This window comes from Cherax quadricarinatus, chromosome 41, assembly GCF_038502225.1.
Source record: "Cherax quadricarinatus isolate ZL_2023a chromosome 41, ASM3850222v1, whole genome shotgun sequence".
Taxonomy (NCBI): Eukaryota; Metazoa; Arthropoda; class Malacostraca; order Decapoda; family Parastacidae; genus Cherax; species Cherax quadricarinatus.
In genome coordinates, this window is record NC_091332.1 from 5,673,415 (window position 1) to 5,698,621 (window position 25,207).

The 25,207-nt window shown below is 40.9% G+C and overlaps 1 protein-coding gene across 6 annotated transcripts in view; it reads left to right on the forward strand.

The window, feature by feature from the left end:
- The window catches only part of LOC128695885 (uncharacterized), a 230,606-nt gene that overhangs the window by 153,467 nt on the left and 51,932 nt on the right, over positions 1–25,207 (forward strand). For all 6 annotated transcript variants that reach the window (XM_070092914.1, XM_053786820.2, XM_070092916.1 and 3 more), the window contains one exon: positions 22,705–22,848. In XM_070092914.1, coding sequence (XP_069949015.1) covers positions 22,705–22,848 — 144 coding nt within the window. The remainder of the gene's footprint in view (positions 1–22,704; positions 22,849–25,207) is intronic.

Sequence of the window (25,207 nt, forward strand, 5' to 3'; positions counted from 1 at the left end):
CAGATCAATCCTAGTTACTCTCATTCCCTGGGGCTGTATGATTCTACGGTTTAGTGCTTCCAGATTAACTTGATAATGAGTGTGCACAATACAGAAAGGTCAAGATAAAGACAATAGCAACCAGGTGTGTCACGGCCTGCAGGTGCGTGTTACGGCATGCAGGTGCTTGTCAAGATCTGGAGGTGCGTGTCACGAGCCCGTTGCCCTCATTTACGGGCGTCGGGAGACAGCATGTATAAGGTCAAAGGGCAACCTAGAGGGTAAACAGAATAATATATAAAGAATATGAAGGAGGCGACAGCTGGATAAATGATGTGTCCAGGGCCGCGACAACTGTGTCTTCATGACCTGAGGTCAAACTACAAAGGACGGCTTACTGACGCACGTAAGAAGTTGACCATTCCACATGACACTGACCACTGAGTCCAGCACTAGTAAACCAGCTCTCGCTTCTGCCATGACCGACCATAGTGCCATCGGCAACTCTACCTTCATGGCATGGCACTCCAGTCATGGAGTAACAGGAAACGGCTTTTGTTCCCGCTGTGTAATTATAGAAGAAAGTAGAAGCATCGCTCAAGTATCCAGTGTCAATAAACAAGAATAAATGAATGGTCATCTAATGACAAAGACTTGTGTCAGGGTTGTTTTCCAGGTTAATAAACCAATAACAAATTGTTTACACACACACACACACACACACACACACACACACACACACACACACACACACACACACACACACACACACACACACACATACACATACACATACACACACATATACACACACACACATACACACACACACACATACACATACATACACACACACATACACACACACACACACACACACACACACACACACACACACACACACACATACACATACACACATACACACACACACACACACACACACACACACATACACACATACACACATACACATACACACACACACACACACACACACGCACGCACGCATGCGCATGGGTAATGTATTTACAATAAAATGCTATAACCTGCATTTTATCTTATTTACATAATGTCTGTATGGTCTACCATTGTATTATCACTCGGAAAGAGAGAGGGGGAGGGAGAAGGGAGGGAGGAAGAAAAGATGGGAGGGAGGGATGACTCTGCAGTTACCCGGCACCATCACCCACAATGGTAACAACAGACGTCGTGATAACCATTGTTTGTAATCGTCATTTAAAGGTGAAAAATGTATACATTCGGAGTTCTGGGAAAGCCACTCTTTTGTGCGGTGTCCTTCCACAGCAGTTGTTCCACCTTCAGTATTTAATTATGACTGAAAGAATGGCCATAGTGGAGACACCTTGGCCATTGCTTTCAGTGTGTTTCTGTCTGTTGGTGTGGGCAAGAATTCTATGCGAGTTGTAGTGGTGTGGGCAAGGATTCCATGCGAGATGTATTAGTGTCTGCAAGGATTAGTTATGAGGTGCAATTCTCATTAATGCCTCGACCTTTTACCTGAAGGTTCAGCGGCGAAACTAGATGTAGGATCAGATCTTGGTAAAGAGTGTTGACCACATCTCTGTTGAGTATTGCATGGGTATAAATGTACCGGCAAACAATTTAGGTAAACGGACACATCATTTTTTATATATCTATCTCCTCTTTTTTGTTTTTCCTCTTCGACACCTGCCATCATCGTCAAGCTGACAAATCCTACCACCATCCACAAAGTGCCACCATCTACCACTGTCCTCACACTGCCACCATCTACCGCTATCCTCACACTTTCACCACTTACCACGGTTCTCACTACCACCACTTGTCATTACCTTCACTGCCACTACCTACCATCATCACCACCGTCTGTCATCCTCACTCTCATCAATTTTTAATACCCTTACTAACATTAAACAATATTTTTACTAAAACCATCCATCATCCTTGCTACTACCATCCATCATCCTTGTTACTACCATCCATCATCCTTGTTACTACCATCCATCATCCTTGTTACTACCATCCATCATCCTTGCTACTACCATCCATCATCCTTGCTACTACCATCCATCATCCTTGCTACTACCATTCATCATCCTTGCTACTACCATCCATCATCCTTGTTACTACCATCCATCATCCTTGCTACTACCATCCATCATCCTTGCTACCATCCATCATCCTTGCTACTACCATCCATCATCCTTGCTACTACCATCCATCATCCTTGCTACTACCATCCATCATCCTTGCTACCATCCATCATCCTTGCTACTACCATCCATCATCCTTGCTATTACCATCCATCATCCTTGCTTCTACCATCCATCATCCTTGCTATTACCATCCATCATCCTTGCTACCATCCATCATCCTTGCTACTACCATCCATCATCCTTGCTATTACAATCCATCATCCTTGCTACTACCATCCATCCTTGCTACTACCATCCATCATCCTTGCTACTACCATCCATCACCCTTGCTACCATCCATCATCCTTGCTACTACCATCCATCATCCTTGCTATTACCATCCATCATCCTTGCTACTACCATTCATCATCCTTGCTATTACCATCCATCATCCTTGCTACCATCCATCATCCTTGCTACTACCATCCATCATCCTTGTTATTACCATCCATCATCTTTGCTACTACCATCCATCATCCTTGCTATTACCATCCACCATCCTTGCTACTACCATCCATCATCCTTGCTACTACCATTCATCATCCTTGCTACTACCATCCATCATCCTTGCTACCATCCATCATCCTTGCTACTTCCATCCATCATCCTTGCTATTACCATCCATCATCCTTGCTACTACCATCCATCATCCTTGCTACTACCATCCATCATCCTTGCTACTACCATCCATCATCCTTGCTACTACCATCCATCATCCTTGCTACTACCATTCATCATCCTTGCTACTACCATCCATCATCCTTGCTACTACCATCCATCATCCTTGCTACTACCATCCATCATCCTTGCTACCATCCATCATCCTTGCTACTACCATCCATCATCCTTGCTACTTCCATCCATCATCCTTGCTACTACCATCCATCATCCTTGCTACTACCATCCATCATCCTTGCTACTACCATCCATCATCCTTGCTACTACCATCCATCATCCTTGCTACTACCATTCATCATCCTTGCTTCTACCATCCATCATCCTTGCTACTACCATCTATCATCCTTGCTACTACCATCCATCATCCTTGCTACTACCATCCATCATCCTTGCTACTACCATCCATCATCCTTGCTACTACCATCCATCATCCTTGCTACTACCATCCATCATCCTTGCTACTACCATCCTTCATCCTTGCTACTACCACCCATCATCCTTGCTATTACCATCCATCATCCTTGCTACTACCATTCATCATCCTTGCTACTACCATCCATCATCCTTGCTACCATCCATCATCCTTGCTACTACCATCCATCATCCTTGCTATTACCATCCATCATCCTTGCTACTACCATTCATCATCCTTGCTACTACCATCCATCATCCTTGCTACTATCCATCATCCTTGCTACTACCATCCATCATCCTTGCTATTACCATTCATCATCCTTGCTACTACCATTCATCATCCTGGCTACTACCATCCATCATCCTTGCTACTACCATCCATCATCCTTGCTACTACCATCCATCATCCTTGCTACTACCATCCATCATCCTTGCTACTACCATCCATCATCTTTGCTACTACCATCCATCATCCTTGCTACTACCATCCATCATCCTTGCTGTTACCATCCATCATCCTTGCTACTACCATCCATCATCCTTGCTACTACCATCCATCATCCTTGCTACTACCATCCATCATCCTTGCTACTACCATTCATCATCCTTGCTTCTACCATCCATCATCCTTGCTACTACCATCCATTATCCTTGCTACTACCATCCATCATCCTTGCTACTACCATCCATCATCCTTGCTACTACCATCCATCATCCTTGCTACTACCATCCATCATCCTTGCTACTACCATCCATCATCCTTGCTACTACCATCCATCATCCTTGCTATTACCATCCATCATCCTTGCTACTACCATCCATCATCCTTGCTACTACCATCCATCATCCTTGCTATTACCATCCATCATCCTTGCTACTACCATCCATCATCCTTGCTATTACCATTCACACTTCCTATACTACCACCATTTTCAATATCACCATGTTCACTGCCACCATCCTAGATATTACCATCCTCACTATAACTATCCGCACTACCAGTGTTCTCGTACGACAGCCTACCACTATCCTCGCCTCCCACCAACACCAGACTCATCACATACGTTATGTGTCTCTTGGTCACAGCCAGTCTTATGCTTCATATCTCCATATCTCCATATAAGACGATCATCCAAAATTTTGTTGCGAATATTATTTATCGAACTACTAGGTGCTCAGGTATTAATATCTTTATTTCTATAAGTACATGTACAAGGTATACAGACCTAGCTGACATCAGTGATATACTACTGTATAGAAAGTCGTTTGTTATGCAGAGCATTTCCCGCAAATTAGGTCAGTTTTGTCCCAAGATGTGACCCACATCAATCGACTAACACCCAGGTACCCATTTTATACTGATGGGTGAACATGGACTAGTGGTGTCTTAAGGAAACGCGTCGTAATGTTTTTCAGCCGTACTGGGGATTCGAACTCCTGACCTCAGCGTGTGAGCTGAGTGCGTTAGCGATCGAGCTACGGGACACCTACGAGCTACGGGACACCGTAGCTAATACTAGCTAAAACTATGTTACCAGGTGGTCATGTACACGCCGGGCAAGTACCAGATACCCGCATGTCTCTAGGGATACCAAATAAGCCATCTGTATTTCGTACTGCCTCATCTGCAAACAGGGAGGAAGCTGGGTGGGAGGTGGGCTGAAGGGTGCAGGGTTCCCGAGGCGAACCCGGGTTCTTTAGGAGCCGTATTGACAGTTTACGGTACTGAGGCGGTCGGGTGAGCGACCAGAGAATGACAACGTGTGCTCCCACGGGTGGCCCACTTCCTTGTTACATTCTTGCACCTCCAGCTTCTATGAGGCTCACCCTAAACGTTATTCACGCAGCTAACTTTGCATGTGTGAGGAAGGAATTATTAACAGAACACCCGTAATGGGCCGAGCTTATGTTAGAACACTGGGGGAAGGATGGATACTAAATTAGCCAACTCCTGTATTTAGTGCCTCCCTCACTCCATTCACTCGACTCTGCGAGGTATGTCTGTGGATCCAAGTGGTGTGCTGGCGACATTAGTGAAGAAATAACACAGGATGCAGAACAAGCTTTTATTGGGACAACCTTTTGCTGTGTAACTGTGTTGTGTGTATATTCTTCCTCAGTCCTCTTCCTCGGTCTTTGACCATTATTCTCAGAGGTTCACATGTAGCATAAACCCGACGGTGGAGGTTCCAACAAGCGCCGACATAGACAAGGACCGATTACAAACCTGCTACAGAGGTATTCTACTATTAAGAAAACTTAATTTCCTGTCCCTTTCCACCCGGTTCATTCCTCTGTGTATCTTGTACAGTACGTCTCGGTCATGCCTGGTCTGATCTTCACAGTGGTCGACTCCTCGAAGAATGTAGCCGCTAGCAAGCCTCGTTGATAATAGCACTCATTCACTTTCAGGTGCTGCGTGCACGAGCAAACAGCGGGTGGTCAGGGCCAGTACACACACACAATGTTTCCAGCCTCAGACGCCGCTATAACAACAAGACTCCTCAGTAAACACCAAACAGCTTCTCCTTCGGTTCTCTCACTACCGCTGTGTCATCTCCAACCCTACAAGAATAGAAATAAATCTTCTCTTCTCGATTTTCATTTCTACCATCTCCTAAAATCTTCTCCCCTCACCTCTACAACAGTTACAAGACACACACGACCAAGAACACAATCATACGCGCAGCATTAGCATCTATTAGACACAACAGAGCAGACCTTTATTTAGGCATAGTTTTCTCTTCTGTACCTTCGTATTATCTTCAAACCAAACCAGCATCTAATTCTTCCCTGAAGGTCATTCATTGTTACCTCATACACACCTGCGGTCCTAAACCGTTGTCTCATTTCAGCCTAAAACAAAGAAAGTGTGAGCCCTGAGGGACACACAAACAGGGCGCTGCTGCCAGCCCACCGCATCAACCACACGCCGAGTCTTGATAGAGGTCGTGAGGCTGCAGCTGTGATGCTGCTTTTCACTTAGATGTGGAGGCTCGTCCCATCAGTCATCTCTCGGAAGCTTTATTATTCTCTGAGCTGGTGGCAAGTTGGGAGAGAGCCTTCTGCTATATTATTTCACCTTGTATTATTTAGAAGGAATTAGGAAATAGCTGGAGTGTAGGTCATCCTCAGACGATAGCAAAAATTCAATCACTGAAGTCTCTTGTGTATCATTTCCTTGGTGCAAGAAAGTGTGGCTATCTTGTCATATCAAACCTGAGGACCTCCAATTTTCTTCATATACTATGTGACCCCCTATGGCTTTAGTGCTTGAACGTGAGTATACTGATGTGTTGTTGTGTTCAAATGAGTTTCATATGGATTGTCGTGGTTTAGAAGGAGCGACCTACCTCTTCCACCTCCAAAACATGTGAAAATGCTGAGGGAGTAATACATTGAGGTGGGAGTTCCTTGTGCCGTTGCAGCAAAATGGATGCCAATGAAAGTGGCGTCATTTTCCTACCAGGGGCGAGGTGTGGGTGAAAACTGGTGCAGGAATGTTGCCCAAGGCCGCCCGTGTGTGCTGCTGGCTGCACACCACACCTGCACCACTGATTGTAAACTACACCTGCACCACTGACAGAGTACACCACCTGCACCACTGGCAGTGTACACTACACCTGCACCACTGACAGTGTACACTACACCTGCACCACTGACAGTGTACACCACACCTGCACCACTGACAGTGTACACTACACCTGCACCACTGACAGTCCACCTTCTACCTACACCACTTGGACTTGTTTTACCATGACTTTGAGAAACAATATACTGGTGATCGTCTTCTTTGTGTTTATTAAGGAACGTAATGTGGGAAAAAGAAAGTCAAAGGTCTGACAAAAAAATTTCTGCTCTAGACAGAACTTGATAAAGCTCTGCTCAGAGCGAAACGTTGTCTCAGGAAAGAAATGTCAGACTAAGTCATCTTCCCGTGTTAAGGGAGATGCTCTGCAATGGTGCAGTGTGTAATGTTTAGGGGCAGAGCTCTGTGGCCCTTGCGAGTTTAGCCCTTACCTTAATAACAATAATAATAATATAATAATTAGGGGGATATCTAATAGCATCATTAAAAAATCTGTTTTGATCCTTAAAGAGTGATGAGTTTTTGATGTAGTTATCTACTACTGTGAGTTTTGATAGGATGTGGTCGGGGTTATTTTGTCCTCTTTCTCTCTCCCTCTTATAGACATTTACTTAAGGTTGCAGGGGCCGATTCACAGTTACTGGCACCGTCCTCAAAGTGACCTTGACCGAGTTCATTACCTTACCACTGTCCCCTTTCACTATCCCTTGCTGTTGTATCCTGCTGCTGTCCCCAGCCCTCTACCTCCCTCACTCCCACAGCACTGAATCTCCCTCAGTGCTGTGGTATGGTTAATGGTTTCTGCCTAGGGTTAAGAGCCTCTTCCCTGGGAGGGATGCAACTCATCCCACAGGGTGCATGACTAAGACCTCAACATCTCTTGTAGCATAAATGACTTATTTCTCTTTTCGTTTAAATTTACTGACACCGCCGGTGATACGGAACGAATTGTGGATACGGAATACGAAAAATAAGTTGAGTGATTTTGCGGTTTTGGGATAAAACGTTTAGTAATACAAGGGTGAATTGGTGAGGAGAGTGGTAAGTTGATAACGAAGGTGTTGGATTGATGAAGATGGAAAAAGAATATTTTTAAAATACTGTGAAACCGAGCGGTTCTGATGCTTTGTAAATAAGATGAAACTGTGCCCTGCCACTGTACCCTCTTACTGTACCCTGCCACTGTACCCTGCCTCCGTACCCTGCCTCTGTAGCCTGCCACTGTACCCTGCCTCTGTACCCTACATCTACCCTGCCACTGTACCCTGCCTCTGTATCCTGCCACTGTACCCTGGCTCTGTACCATGTCACTACCCTGTACCCTGCCACTGTAACCTGGCTCTGTACCCTATCACTACCCTGTACCCTCTCACTGTATTCTGCCACTGTACCCTGCCTCTGTACCCTGTCACTGCCCTGTACCCTACCACTGTACCCAGCCTCTGTAACCTGCCACTGTACCCTGCCTCTGTACCCTGCCGCTGTACCCTGGTTCTGTACCCTGTCACTACCCTGTACCCTGCCACTGTACCCTCTCACCGTACCCTGTCACTGTACCCTGGCTCTGTACCCTGTCACTACCCTGTACCCTGCCACTGTACCCTCTCACTCTACCCTGGCTTTGTACCCTGTCACTGCCCTGTACCCTGCCACTGTACCCTGTCACTACCCTGTACCCTGCCACTGTACCCTGGCTCTGTACCCTGCCACTGTACCCTGGCTCTGTACCCTGTCACTACCCTGTACCCTGCCACTGTACCCCGTCACTGTACCTTGCTTGTACCCCGCCTACCATTTCCTCCACAACGTCCATCTACTCCCCCTTCAGCAAGTGTAACGGGATTAAGTCCTTGCCAGTTTGCTGTAGTTTTTGCTATACTTGTGGCGTCTCTCTCCTGTTCTTCCCACGTTGACCACCATTTGTGTTGCCGCCACCTGTGTGTTGTCTCGGTCTGGGTGTTGCTGCCTAAATATACACATCGGTATCATCTCACTGGTAAAACACACACACACACACACACACACACACACACACACACACACACACACACACACACACACACACACACACACACACACACACACACACACACACACACATATACAGGCCAAGTGTCTATTGACAAGTGCCTCTGACAGTTGGTAACTAACACACACGCTAGTAACACCTCATTCACACCTCATTACTAACGCACTACATAATATATCTCGGGGGCTTATTTTAATTAAAATTTAGACGGAATGGTAGTGCCAACGTTTCGCCTACGAGTCGCCTTTATCAGTCTCGTGGGTGAAACGGTGTAATAAGTGTCTTATTTTTACCACTTGTTTTTGTCACACGTTTTTTAAAGCAAATTTTAGGGTTCTGTAAAGGAACTTTCTACTTGGCTGTTTCTCTCGTTTTTACTGCACTTAGTTTCGGCTTTGTGATTGTTCTGAAACAGTTCGCAGGTGCAAAGGAAGCTGGTTTATTTTCACGTCTTAACGCACCACTTCCTCTCTCGGTAGACCAGAGAAATGCGTCTGAGGAACTTCAGTGCGAGGCTGCGTTTCTTCTGTCTCACAGCAATGCTCAGCTACCATACACGTATTATTTCTTGTGTGCTCACCCAGGATGCTCAGTTTTGCTCACCTATACCATACACGCAATTCAACTTTTCGTTATATTTACAGATGTCCGATGCGGTGTATTGTGTTTCTGTGTTATCTACAGCGTATATTATGTATCAAATTTACCACCTCCTCACCTCATTCGTACCCCTACTTTATTTAGCCCCACCACTATATTTCCCACTCACTTCTCTCTATTCCCACCTCTTTACTTCCTATTTTCACCCCTTCCCACCACTTCTCACCTCGTTCCAGCCTACTATACTAAATAATTGAATCAGTTCGAGACGACTCAAGAACTCCCCAGAAACTCAGGGCCGTTTGGTCAATCTAAAATATTAATCCATCCTTAAAATTGTATTGTTGTAACATTGTAAATTGTACTAATTGTAATACTGTTATTTGTTTTTTTACTATCTTAGTACTTTAAATCTTATTAATTATAATTTTTTTTGCTACCTTACTTGTAATAATGTAAAATAATTAATAATTAAAATTTACCACTCCATAACCTGTGTCTGGTTTTTAGTAGTTTGTAGCATTAGTCTGCCCGAAATGCTCAGCCATGCTAGTGGCTTTCTTTGCTCTTAAAAGTATTTTGCAATACGTAAATCATACGCTGTAAACTTTGCAAAGAAATTTGAATTTGTATGTTCCACTCTCTGATCTATCCTTCCCTGCCACCACATCCCATCTCTACCTACACTTTTTATGTGCCTGGGGACTTCTAGTTTTTTGCTCCCTCTAGTTCCCCACTGTGCGAGTCAGGGGTCATGCTACACTCCCACATACCCAGAGGCGGACACAAGAGCTAGAGTTCACATGCACACTCAGATAGTTGCATCTAATCTGTACGATACCTCGGAACAGCCTCTTATTAGGAAATGCTGTCTGGCGAACCGAATACATGTTCAAGACAGACTCGCGGAGTAAATGAGACACAATGGTGGGGGAAACGTCTTCACAATCCACGGAACAGGTGGGGTTTGAACCCATGGCGAGTGAGTCCTAAAACTCGAGGCCATTGGTTGAAACCCCAGCCGTTCCGTGGTTTGTTTACAGTCGCGTTATTGCGATTTCGTGAGTCTTCACAGTAAAATATCATAACCTGCATTGCATGTCTTATGTACATACTGTCTGTATACTCTACCGTTATATTAACAGGCTCGCGGAGATTAGACAGAAAAAAATGAAGAAAGCTGGCTGTAGATTCCTCGACTCCAAGGTCTTTGACAGAGTACCTCACGAAAACTAATAAACCGAGAAACAGACTGTAGTTATAGGGTAGTTCAAACAGATGGATAAAGAAATGCTCAAGCGAGAAAAGCAACCTTTCACTAGGGGGTTGCATAGAATGTTGAATTTTTAACGTAAAAACATCTCTCTCCGACAGTAATAGACTTGAAGCCTCATACGGTTTTCTTTTCAAAGTATTCCGATTACGAACATGTAATTTTCAAACGTTTTGAAAGTTTATAGCAGCACGAAAATCTCACATTGGGTGATGTAAGCCAATGAGGTATATACGTTGGGTGATGAAAACCAGTGAGTTATATACGTTGGGTTATAAAAGCCGGTGAGGTATATACATTGGGTGATAAAAGCCAGTGAGGTATATACATTGGGTGATGAAAGTCAGTGAGGGATATACATTGGGTTATGAAAGACCAGTGAGGTATATACATTGAATGCTGAAAGTCAGTGAGGTATATACGTTGGGTGATGAAAGCCAGTGAGGTATATACGTTGGGTGATAAAAGCCAGTGAGGTATATACGTTGGGTGACGAAAGCCAGTGAGGTATATACGTTGGGTGATGAAAGCCAGTGAGGTATATACGTTGGGTGATAACAGCCAGTGAGGTATATACATTGGGTGACGAAAGCCAGTGAGGTATATACGTTGGGTGATGAAAGCCAGTGAGGTATATACGTTGGGTGATAAAAGCCAGTGAGGTATATACGTTGGGTGATGAAAGCCAGTGAGGTATATACGTTGGGTGACGAAAGCCAGTGAGGTATATACGTTGGGTGATGAAAGCCAGTGAGGTATATACGTTGGGTGATAACAGCCAGTGAGGTATATACATTGGGTGACGAAAGCCAGTGAGGTATATACGTTGGGTGATGAAAGCCAGTGAGGTATATACGTTGGGTGATAAAAGCCAGTGAGGTATATACGTTGGGTGATGAAAGCCAGTGAGGTATATACGTTGGGTGACGAAAGCCAGTGAGGTATATACGTTGGGTGATGAAAGCCAGTGAGGTATATGCATTGGGTGATGAAAGCGAGTGAGGTATATACATGTACATTAGGTGATGAAAGCGAGTGAGGTATATACATGTACATTGGGTGATGAAAGCGAGTGAGGTATATACATGTACATTGGGTGATGAAAGCCGGTCATGTTAGTACACAAATAACCTCGGACGTCTACACTGGTACGTGGCAATATTCATAATGTTAATGACAAGAGTTCACGTTGATTCACAAATCATTTTACAGTGGTAAGTACGAACGGTAAATATTATTGATTTATAGACAGTGTAAATATTATTGATCTTAGACAGCAGTGTAAATTTGTACAATGGCTCTGAGGACACAGATATTGCAGGAACACATAAATTAAACATTTTATATATTTAACCTAGCATAACCCAATGAAGTTAGCAGAAGTTGCTGCTGCTGCTCACGTTGTTGCTGCTGTTGCTGCAGATGTCGCGGCTGTTGCGGCTGCTTTCCGGCTGGCCCATCTCACATCATGCTGCCCCCGGCCTCGCTCTCGGGCTTTTTAGGGAATATCCTTGAGCTGGCGAGTCTGTCTTATCATGCAGGGGACGGTGAGGGCGGTGGCTGCGAGTCTGATAGTGGTATAATAGTGTGTCTGACTTTCCATGGTGGGGGTTTGGTGGTGTGTCTAGCTCTCAGTGGTAGTGCCTACCTCTCTGTGATGGGGTTGGGTAAACATTCTTGATTGCTTACTGGGTTAGATTTGCGTAATTTGACTACTTATCATTATATATTTGTAGTTTCGCAAGTAGAGTTATTCTTATGGTGTCACTTTGTTGTTGGCTTTCTCACATATTTGATTCAAGTTTCCCCGTTGCAGAAGTCTATTACTGTGTGGAGACTTTCCTAGTTTTCTTTTTGCATAGCTTTTTTTCGGAGCTTGCAGTTGTTGCCTCTTTGACAGCTTATAGTAGGCTACCTGATTAACTGGGCTGTGGTGCCTGCGTCGGACTGCAAGCTACAAGTACTGACTGCTCAGTTGATTATGATATCTGGTTACAGATCAATTCTCGGGGAGTGGGGAAGTGTTTACTTGTTGTTAAAAAGCCTATCTATATCTACTTTGGATCAGTGCACGTATATAGGTCTTCAAACTAGATTGGTTAACTCACCAGCGATGAGGAACACAGTTTCTGGCTGCTTCTTGAGGAAGTTGTGAGAAAGTTTATTAAGCCTGAGAGTTGACCCTTAACCCTGCGTTACCCACAGAGACCGCAGCGTAGCATAAAGATGATCAACCCTGCGTTACCTACAGAGACCGCAACATAGCATGGAAATGATCTCGAAGCCCTCCAAAGCGGTTAGCTTATTGTGCACGTCCTACCCATCCTGTGGACAGTTAAGCAGAACCATGTAGATACACACAAAGTTCAGGAACTTGGCCCTATAAGGGCTAACAGTAGTACATTTGGGTATGGATGTATATATATATATATATATATATATATATATATATATATATATATATATATATATATATATATATATATATTACGAGTGTTTAGAACAGCATTCCCGAAAAGCATTATGATTATTATTATTATTCGTGTGTGCTGTTTACAATTGACCTTGACATAGTTTACACCACAAAAGCCGCATGTGAGAAACGAGATAAGTTATGGAACGAGCATACCTGCTAGTGAAGACGCAAACAGCAATTAGTGATAAGGAATGTTGGCTACGAAACTTCCTTTTGGCCCCAACAAGCAATTATTTAGCTTGAACTGTTGACAGGAAGCTTCCTAACCTCAGTCAGCGCCCGTGGATACGAAGAACGATACTAAAACCAGAGGAAACGAAAAGAGAATATAAAGATTAAAAAAATAATTACAATTAATGCACACGAAATAAAATCTATACAAAGTAAATAGAAAGAGTTTACGAAAAGTGAGGTATGAGAACATTCATGATTTCTTTATAAGTAATTATTATTTAAGTCTGCCTCTGAACTACACTTAACAGCCGTCGGGCAGACCAGTTGCTCACATACGCCAAATAAGGTGAGCAAATCTGTGATAGGAATATGGAGTTCGTCGAGGGCGTTGTGTGGGAAGACGTAGCCGCCCTAAGACACTTAACAACCATACTGGTCTAAAACATCAATTATATCCTCCCTACCCATTAAGAAATGTCTGGGATAAGAATGCGCTGTTTAAAAAAAAAAACTAGTAAAAGTAACCTAGCAATTCGGGGGAAGGGGGGGAGTACGTTCACTGTCGCTGAACGAGTTAATGGTGAATTAAAAATGGAATAATAATAATAATGATGATGATGCAGATGTTAATGGTAATGAAGGAAAACCTAAGATGAAGAAGCTATTTGTATAAAGTTTAGTTATTTTAATAATAGATGAAAGGTGGTTGATTTTGTTTTGCATTTTGCACATCGCTTAAAATTTGCAATCATTTAAATTTACAAATAAAAAAAGGCACTATATCGTGACTAGAAAAATACACAAATAACCCGTACATAGAAAAATGAAACTTTTGACAAGTTTCATTCTCCTTTGTGCGGGTTATTTGTGTAGTGCAATCATTTCATTGTAATCATGATTGGATATATATATATATATATATATATATATATATATATATATATATATATATATATATATATATATATATATATATATATATATATATATATATATATATATGTCGTGCCGAATAGGCAGAACTTGCGATCTTGGCTTAAATAGCAACGCTCATCTTGCCATATAGGACAAGCGAAAATTTGTATATGCAATAATTTCGCCAAAATCATTCTAAACCTAACGAAAAAAATATATTTCATTGTGTTTGTTTTGTATTAAATTACTGTAAACGTTTTTAAAATATATTTAGTAGGATTAGGCTAAAATATATTGAGCTTGTTATAATAAGGTTAGGTAAGTTTTCTAAGATTCTTTTGGTGCAAAATTATAATTTTTTAAATTAACATAAATGAAAAAAAAATATATCTTTAAACGTATAAGAGAAATTCTTAGAAAGGACTTAATTTTAAATGAGTTCTTGCTAATTGACCAGTTTTACATATTCGGCACGACATATATATATATATATATATATATATATATATATATATATATATATATATATATATATATATATATATATATATATATATATATATATATGTATATATATTTTATATATATATATATATATATATATATATATATATATTTATATATATATATATATATATATATTTTATATATATATATATATATATATATATATATATATATATATATATATATATATATATATATATATATATATATATATATATATATATATATATATATATATATATATACTATATATATATATATATATATATATATATATATATATATATATATATATATATATATATATATATATATATATATATATATATATATATATATATATATATATATATATATGTGTGTGTGTGTGTGTGTGTGTGTTTGTTTTAGGTAATGAGCAGAGATTATTAGTTTGTTACATTCATGGGGAAATAGCTGAATACATAAAGTCAGACATCGCTTGGGGAATGAAAGGCAATTAGGTTCAGTTCAAGATAAAGGGAGACAGGTTCAGTTTCTTGGATCAAGAACCCCTCACCATCATCAAGAAGCCGTCTTAGAGAGAGAGAGAGAGAGAGAGAGAGAGAGAGAGAGAGAGAGAGAGATCAGGAAATCGTTATAGTGAAGTCATAAACAAATATCAATCTAAGCAAGAAAGTAGGTCGTAGGTAGGTTGTTTCAAGTTACACTGGTGTGTCTGGTAATGACAGGGTCAGCGCCCCTCCCCTTCACCCCCATCTCCGAATGTTGACTACACTGTTACAATGAAGACTAAATCACAATATACATGAAGGCAGGAATAAACACAAAACACAGGGCAAGGCGGATGGGGGCATAATTATGAGCATTGAAATCAAGGAAGTGTCTCCTGTGATGAATGGTCGCAGCATTACTACGTGACAGGTGTTGTTGGAGATGCACATAAGTGCGATCCTAACAGCATTGCGTGATAGGTGTTGATTTAAATGAACACAACATATGTGATAGGTGTTCATGGAGGCACATTAGCGCCATCCTAGACGCTAGTCAACTTTAAATTTATGATATCAGTAATCAGTGTGTATACAGTACAATTAAGAGGTGTTGCTGTCCCTCAGTTTTTGGATTGTTTTCACTCATTTGGATTGCTTTCACTCGCTTTTTGCTCTGTTTCTCTCACTTCTTGGGTTTTTTGTCGCACTTCTTGGGTTGCTCTTCCTAACTTCTTAGGTTGTTTTCTCTCAGTTCTTAGGATATTTTCACTCCATGGGTTTTCTCTCACTTTTCGGGTTAACTCGTCTCACTCCTTGGGTTGTTTTCCCTCACTTCTTTGGTTGTCTTCAGTTTTCCACGGTACTTGTATATAACTTAGCCCCATCCAACTATCTTGGGACAGCCAAGATGTAGTGGGTATTGCATAGTACAAGTAGCTTTTCATATATTGAGGCTAGTTGTGGCGAGGCTATCGCTTTATGTATTCTTAGTCATATAATGACTGTAATTTTATTAAAGTCTCCTACATATATAATTCTGTTTCCTCCCGCTCTGTGATAAGGATTGTTAAGAAAACTTTCATTTCTCCGATGTAGCGGCTAGGCTGTCCTGAGAGATACTAATTCATAAGTAAGAGTAATTCCAGTTCTGCTGGAAGAAAACCTTTGAGGCTCGCGGAGCTGATGATCCCTTCATAGAATACCTGACGATATCCTCATTGACCTACAGAAGTTCCTTCTCAGCTAAGACTGTCAGATTTCAACACTAAGTATGTCAGCCATCCCGCATGATGGAATATGGTATGGAAACAGCTAGCGTCTGTTCCACTACGTAACTCCCTACTTCATCCCATCTGTTTTTTTTAATATTAGGAAACTGTTAATAGCTAAATTATATACATTGGATTTGGTCTATTGCAAGGATTCTACGGTAAAAGGCTCTGTATCTGGTATGTATAAAGGTTTCACTTTTGTAATTTATCAAGGGACTTTAAATATTATAATATTTCATGGCATGGAATTCTCGGCTCCCATTGACTATCTCATTATGTGTAGTTTTTATTCCTCTAGCAGCGAGTTTGTGCATCTAGAACGATTATCAAGCCATTCTGTTTGACTTAACTAAAAGGTTCTAAAAATTTTTTGGCTTCACCTTTGTGTCAATTTATAAAGGCATAATTTTTTCTTCATAATTATAGTAGTTATGAGTTTTTTAACAGAAATAAATTAAACAATCATGTGTGGTGGGTCCCTAATTCTAGAAATGTTTACTAAATTAATCTAGTCGGCATTTCTGTTTTTCGACCTGGGGATGACTGATCATTATATGTTGTTCGTCCTTTTGTCACAAATATTAAATGCAACCTCAATACGGCGTGTACACTTTGTTAAAACAGGAAAATGTATAATTACTGATGAAAATTATTTACATCTATAGTGTACATGATTGTTACTACTAAATTAGGAATTTACATACAGTATTATATCTTGGAAATAATTTGCAGTTAAAATTGAATAAGTAGTAGAGAATTGCACCAACAGCATTCTTTATTGCCCAAATTACTGGTGAGGGTTGAGGTTCACCCATGTTGGAGCTTGAGGGAAGGACCATCTGCTAAGACTTACATTATTATTATTATTATTATTATTATTATTACATTCTTGGGGAGAGGGGAGGGGGAGTGCTGAATTTCTAGGGATCATATGGGGCTTTAGGGAATGGGTGGTAATCAGGTTCGATCCAAAGAGGGGAGGTCGGTTCAATTCCTTGAATTAAGAGTCCCTCACCGGCGTCAAATAACCTCCCTCATTTGAGAGGCTTAGAAGCTGGAGGACCGGGCACCTGCCACTTGCCACAGCCTCATGGCTTCCATGGATAGACGTCAGTAGAGGCGAAAATTTTAATGTGTATATGACGTAAGTATTTTATTCATAAAAAAAGCATGGGAACCGGTAGTCACATCACAGTAGAGCCTAGCAACAGTGAGCGTGGGTGAAGACAATGGTGGAATGCATAAGTCATCGTAGGTCCATACCTGATCTTAAATTGCAACAGTGCAACCTCCTTTATTTCGAGCTATTCTGATAAGCACTAAATTTTATCAATAACCAATAATTTCAACATGTAAAGAGTGGTAAGTAAGCATGGCAGGATACGATCAATTAGTTTTTAAGGGTTGTTTGAGGGTCAGTCGTAACACAGTGGCAGCAATGTAGAAGTTGCGGTGAGGAGTAGGTCGCTCTAAGAAGTCTACTACCCGCCCACACACAACATTGATTCGAAACCTTTCTTCAAGAATTTCCTAAACAGTCGTTACTCTCCTGGTTATGTTCACTGCACAAGAGTTTCCTGTACGACTATGTGAAGGTTGTATTGATACTGTTGTAGAGGTGGAGGTATCGTGTAGCTGGCAGCAGGTTCCAGGGTCAAGGGTTACTCAGACCAGCCTGAATCCCTGGAGACCCAGCAGCGGTTCTCCTCACCCACTAGAATTAGGAATTGAAGTATTCTTGATGGTAGGGCGGACTGACTTCACTTTCAAGTATCACACTACTGTTTGTGGTATAGAGAAGAAGGAATATTTTTTAAATACGTTTGCATTACATTGATGTAATACGCTAAATTTTGCCCCGAGGGACGAGTTTATTAAACAGCGCCACTCATCCTAAGTGAACAAGCCGAAATAATGACAGCATATTACTGCCTCAATAGCTGAAATAAAAGTGCGTGTCAACGGAGTTATAGTCCATTACTTTTGGACAATGAAGTAAAGAAATCGGTTAAGATTTCCATGGCAGGGGGGTTCCTTCAACTGCGATAGCTGCCTCCTTCCCACACAGGTGATGCTGAGGATGAGACGTGGGAAGTGGCCTTACTACTCCCAGAGATTATCATTCGGCTAACCCTCATCCACCACCCTTGCCTTTGTAATGAGCCTTTGCAATAGATGTTTCATAAACTAAATACGCTATGCTTCGTCTCAATACATGCTTACGTTCCTGTTTCTAGTAACCACATGAATTATAGTAACAAGTAAACAAGAAACAGATGCCCTTAATTCAGAGTTTCATTTACAAAGCTACCATGATCAACGGTGAATTGCAGTTTCAGCTTCTGAGGCACATGTTCAGCAGCATAGTTTCTTATGCAACACAGTCCCTTAGTGTGCACTGAGCTGGTTTGGATCCCTAGATAAGAATGAGAAACATGATTGTAAAAATGTGTACATTGAAGCTGATTGTTAAAATATGTAGATTAATCGTCAATACTAAAATTAATGATACTTATGACATAGAAACAGCAGCAATCTGTATTTCCCGGTTTCTGTATCAAGACTGAAGAAGTCACTCGTGGCGTTTTAAAACGTTTCATTTAATAAATGGCATGAAATGTACATAGGTCTCTTTCCACACCTCGTTGGTATCACCATATCTTATACTTACAATAGTGTATTGCAGCAGACACTACCGTCGCAGGTGTGGGAGTGTCTGTCCGGTCCTGTGTGTAACATCTGCGAAAGACATAAAAATGAATATTTAGGATAATTTCGGGGTTCCCTTTGCCGTGTCTTGCAATTTCTATGTATCCATCATGACTTTTTTGCTGGCAGGCTTTCAACAATGGGATTTAATGAGTGAACATTATCAGCTCGCTGATGATGGCCTGAATAGGCTATTGCGCTCTTTATCGTATTTTTTTTTTTTTTGTGTGTGTTCATAGGTATATTTATCCAGCTCCGTTTCTCCATCTATCTTTTTTTTTTCTTTTGCAAATCAAACCTCGAGATCCAAGCAAGACTAAATGCGTAGATCATACAATGGCAGACGACTTTGTCTTTCTCTAGTACTGTTAGCCAGGTTTTGGTACTGTGCCTTTGGGCTCAACCAACTCGTGTCTAATCTTGACCCTCATCGTCTTATAAAAAATAGGCGCCGTCCTGACATGGGTCCTGGCCTTACCCTGGAGGGACAATTTCCCTTAATAGGGGCAATTTTCTCTGTTAGGTATAGCACGAAGGTGTTGGCTTAATGCTATCCTGTAGTGAACATGCTACCCAGCCTGGTGATTAGTGAAAGTGATTGATGGTAGATAATGTAATGGTTTCTAAGGCTGTGTTAGTGGTAGAAATGTAGACTGTAGGTTATGGTAGATATGACGGTTTTTTTTTTTTAGGGTAGTGATATTGGTGGTGACGTTACCCTCGTATATTTCTTGGTAACGTCTCTGTCTTCTTTCATGTACACGTGAACCCTTCTTTCCCCTCACACCGTTCATTAATGTTGTCATCGTATGACGCGACTGCTTCACTCCTCTCGACAACACAAACATACTTTCCTATCCAGCATCTCACATGGACGGAGAGTTTTACAATATCATTAAGTTATCCATTCGAATTTCAGCACGAGGATAGCGCATGTTGGAAGTTTATTTTGTTTTTCATCTTAGATTTAAAGAATGATATTATATACTTTCAGTTCAGTTTTCTAATGTGATGAACTGTACATTTAACGTGAACCGAGTCTTAAAGATTTTTTTTTAATACCGGCCGTCCTCCACCTAGATAGGGTGATCCACAATTAAGGAACCACATTCACCATCATTCAGTCAGTCGCTGTCTTGCTAGAAGTGCTGACATAACAGGTCAGATGACCTTCCGAACTGTAAGATTCTTAGTCGTATCGTAAAGAGTGCGGCCACTACCTCCTGCCTCCAGGACTCGAGTCCGGCTAACCGGTTTCCCTGAATCCATTCATAAATGTTACCTTGCTCACACGCAACAGCACGTCAAGCCACTCCAATCTAACATGCTCATACAACTTTGTTCTATATCAAGTCCCTAGCACTCTAAACCACCTTAACTTCCTCCAACCCTTCCTATATATAAAGTCTAAAGGCTAAATTAAACGTAAGTTAACCAGGCACATAAATACCCAGTACCATGAGGTTACAGTGTAACTAACGCAGTTCTCTCACACTGGTTTCTACATATCCTCTTTGATCACGTTTTAAGTCGTTTCTTCCCCATTCATGATCAGTAAATAGTTTGTATTATTATTATTATTATTATTATTATTATTGCTAGTAATGTTAATAACTATAATCGACTCATAGGTTTTATTTCCTGTAGAAAATAATTCCCCTACTAATCAGTGAGGCGAGATATTTGCAGAGTACCGGAAAATTACATTTTCGTGGCATATTTCACAGTACCCGACCTTGTTGCAGTGCTCATAAATTGAAGTCATTAAAGTAATATATATCATATTTTTTGTACTGATCTTCTCTAATGAGTTCATAATACAGTATCAAATTAACCGGTTCCAGCAACTGTTATGTCAATTATCTCACTCGCATCTAGTGTAGAGTACAAGCCTAACTTGCTGCTGGTATAGCTCCAGAGGGGTATAACTGTTTCTTGTATCTCTCTCTCTCTCTCTCTCTCTCTCTCTCTCTCTCTCTCTCTCTCTCTCTCTCTCTCTCTCTCTCTCTCTCTCTCTCTCTCTCTCTCTCTCGTCTCTTTCCTCATGACTCATACATCTAGATAATACACAAGTCTAATCCAACTAAATATATTTTAGATAAGTTTGCAGTAATTTAATAATAAACAAACACAATGAAATATATTTTTTTCGTTACGTTCAGAATGATTTTTGTGAAATTATTGCATACACAAATTTTCGCTTGCCCTTATTCGGCAAGAAGAGTTTTGCTATTTAAGCCAAAATCGCAAGTTTTACCTATTCGGCACGACTCTCTCTCTCTCATACACACACACACACACACACACACACACACACACACACACACACACACACACATATATATATATATATATATATATATATATACATATATATACATAAATATATATATATATATAAATATATATATAAATATATATAAATATATATTTATATATATTTATATATATATTTATATATATATTTATATATTTATATATATATATATATATTTATATATATTTATATATATATATATATATATATATATATATATATATATAGCCCTGAAAGTTATCTTACAAATAACGGCATTAAATATTTATTTTTATTCATAGATTTACATATACAAAGTTTTATTTACATTAAATCATCATTAAATTCGGCTATAAGCATTCAACACGCAGCACTTAAATTTTCACTTCAACTAGTTCTGTCACTGTAAGAAGAGTTTTGATAATGAATTCAGAGGTAGTATCTCACCTTGCGGGCCTGGCCCCTCAGGGTGGACTAACTGTGGCTACGACCCGTGGGAAGGTGTAAGGCTCCTCCCACCTTCAATTATCATCAGTGTTTTAATACCAACCAAAAACTGTGCTTTAGATTAATTTACTTTGTTTGGTACGTAATTGCCTCGTTGGACTAACTTGAGTGGTCGTAAAGAGCTGTGTAGTTTCAGTTTTTCTAACGAGAGCGGCGCACTAAGGAATGGCTGAGGCAAGCTCTCAGTACCAGTTGACTAGGTTTTCAAATTACACTGTAAAGTGTTTGGTAGTAAAAAAGGTGTTATGCATTTAAAGTTGATATGTGTGATAACGTATTACTTCTAATAGAAATAGCATCAGTAGTAGTGGTACTACTACTATTCCTTGTACCACTATTGCCCCTATTAATATTAAAGCTGTTTCTGTCATGAACAACAGTGATGAATTAACGAAACTATCAGAAATTAACATTACTAAATATTTATAATTTGATTGTTGTCTCTTCTTCCTCCCCCCTCCCCGTATTCTTTTATTTGCTGTCTTTTCCTTGATTTTCGCGAGAGGCTGTTGATTCAGAAAATTGGAGCTACCTTTCCCTTTCCTGAATCTGACATACCCCAGGCACTCTATGACCGTCAGGCGCTTCCCTGTATAATAATATTTCATTTATACAGATGGGCGTGGGCGTGCTGGAGGCGGTCCAGGAGGAAGATGTATCCACCCTGGAGGAGGCAAGACGCTCGCTCACGGAGCTCCGCGACAGGAACAAGGCACAATCTCATCTCCTCGTCGCCTGGAAGAGAAGACTCAAGGAGCAGGTGGGTACACATCTTAATTTCGTTTCTTATTCGAGAAAGTAGCAAAGAAAAATATATTTTATTCACGCAGTAGTTTTAAAAACTATTTTTCACGTTGTATATAGTATCATATGTTGTATGCTGTTATTCACACAAGAGAGGAAAAACGTTTATGGTGTTTCGCAGTTATAAAAAATCCTAGTGCGAACTAAGATTTTACACCAGTTAATGTAACAAATTACTCCATACTTGTGTGCTGTGATTTTGGGTCATGTAAAAACACAAAATGTTTATGCATTTTCTAATCTTCAGTGAACACACTTGTTCATCTGCTTTGTGTATGTATGAAGTTTGGTTACAGCCAGATGAGTCCTGCTGTTGTTTATACACTGGGCACGACTGTGCTCAGCATCGACAGGATTTCCGAATTACATTTGTCAACGGGAGTACGCCCTCGAATAAGATTTTGATTTGGTACTAAAATGGGTGATTATTCTTCTTTACCTGAATTCATTTGTTTGCTTCGTCTTTTCTAGATGTTGTTACACTGTGATATAGCAGAGTATACTGCACGGGGGAAAGCAAACGGATATGTAAAAACTGAAGAAATTTAGATTTCGCAGTCTATGTCATCCCACACTTTTCTTACCCATTGTCCCTTCAAGGGATGGCAGGGCTTTGATGCTGCTGAAGGGCTCTTGATCCAGTGAATTAGAGCTACTGTCCGTTTGATCAAACCTGATTACCACCCCTTTCCCTAGGCGCTTCTTATGTCCAGAGCTTTGATAAGATGGGTAAGGAAGAAGGATGGGTAAGGATAGAAATATTCCCTAGGCGCTATATAACTCGAGTTTAGCTTTTTCTTGTAAATACAATAATAAAGGCTAACGTACCTGTTGCTAGACAAACAGTATACCAGACTGACACTACAATACACAAATAACCCACGTTTTTTGTGTATTGTTCCAGGCATGGTATTGTGACTATTCTTGACAGGACTACCTTTTATGTCAAGTTCAAAAGGGTGTACTCATTTTTATTATATTTATGGAGAAGAGTTCAACCTGAATTGGTCATACAACCCCTGGAAGTGTGCATGAGAGGTTCAAGCCTCATCTAGCCCTAGGTTCGGACCTGCAGCACGTGCTCTACCTCCACTCTATGCTAACCTACTTTTCACACAGTAGTGGAGAAAGTACTTGTAATGACGTAGGCGTGGCTTGTAGCCTAGGAGTGACCCCCGCAGGTCACCATGCTGGTGGTGTACAGCAGTATATGAATGGTCAGTAGTGTTGCTCCCTGGTATCTCGTGGTTACATCAGTCATGAGGGTTATGAAGACGATAGCTATGTATTTCTCAAGCTTTCAGCTGTAAGCCAAATAGACGATACAACGGACGAAGATAATATTTATTTTGGGTTTGAGTGGAAGGTCTGCTCTTGCTTAGTTCTTCCTAGTCAGTTCTTGTTCAGTGGGGTCAGTTCTTGCCACATGCGCTCTTTTAACTTTATCACACTTACTTGCTTTGGAAAACGAGTACATTTTACGAGTCACATTTTAGGGCTTCTAAATGCACTGTCCTTGAGAGATACGTAAATAGAACTAAGACTTCGCTCGTTTTATCTTGGAGAGAGATAACAGAGACCAGGGTTTCGTTGACACTTGCGTTTCAGCTCTGTTTCCTCTAGTTTAGAACGTAAGACTGTTGAGTCCAGCACGGGTAAACCGGTGTTAGTGCTGTCGAGGACCACTATAGTGGTATCTGCTACCCCCACCTTCACGTGTTCCTAGATATACCTTCATTCCACGCACCCGTCATAATACCAGCACCACTGAATGGCTCATCGTATGACACCCATGTCAAGTGAATTTTCCCTAACGATTAAACCAACAGCTGTAGTTGGCACTAGGATTTTGCCGGCTCCGGCGGTGAGAAAGTGGCGATGCTATAGTGAAGAAAGATTTAAACAGTTTCATAGGAAAAAAAAACTCGGTACGAGTAAGGTTTGAATCCATGGCGAGTGAGTCGCACTCCGTGAGTTCAGTCCCCATCCACGCTGTGGTTTGTTTGCAGTCGTGTCGTTGCGATTTCATGAGGCATGGAAAAAATACAGAAAACGAAGGGCAGACAAAAAAAAGTGAAAGAAAGAGCCAGAAATAAATATGCAAGGGTAGAGAGAGGCGCGAGAGGCTAAGCAACAATTTGCGACAGTATGGCAAATTTCATCGTTGCTCTGAAATATGGCTGGGCTATTTTGCTGCGCTAAGATATGCTGGAAGACTCGTTGGTACACAAGACTTACGGATATAAAAATACCTATAGTAGGCCTATTAATTCCGAAGTAGACCTGGCACTATCAGCCTGGTTGATAAGGCCCTG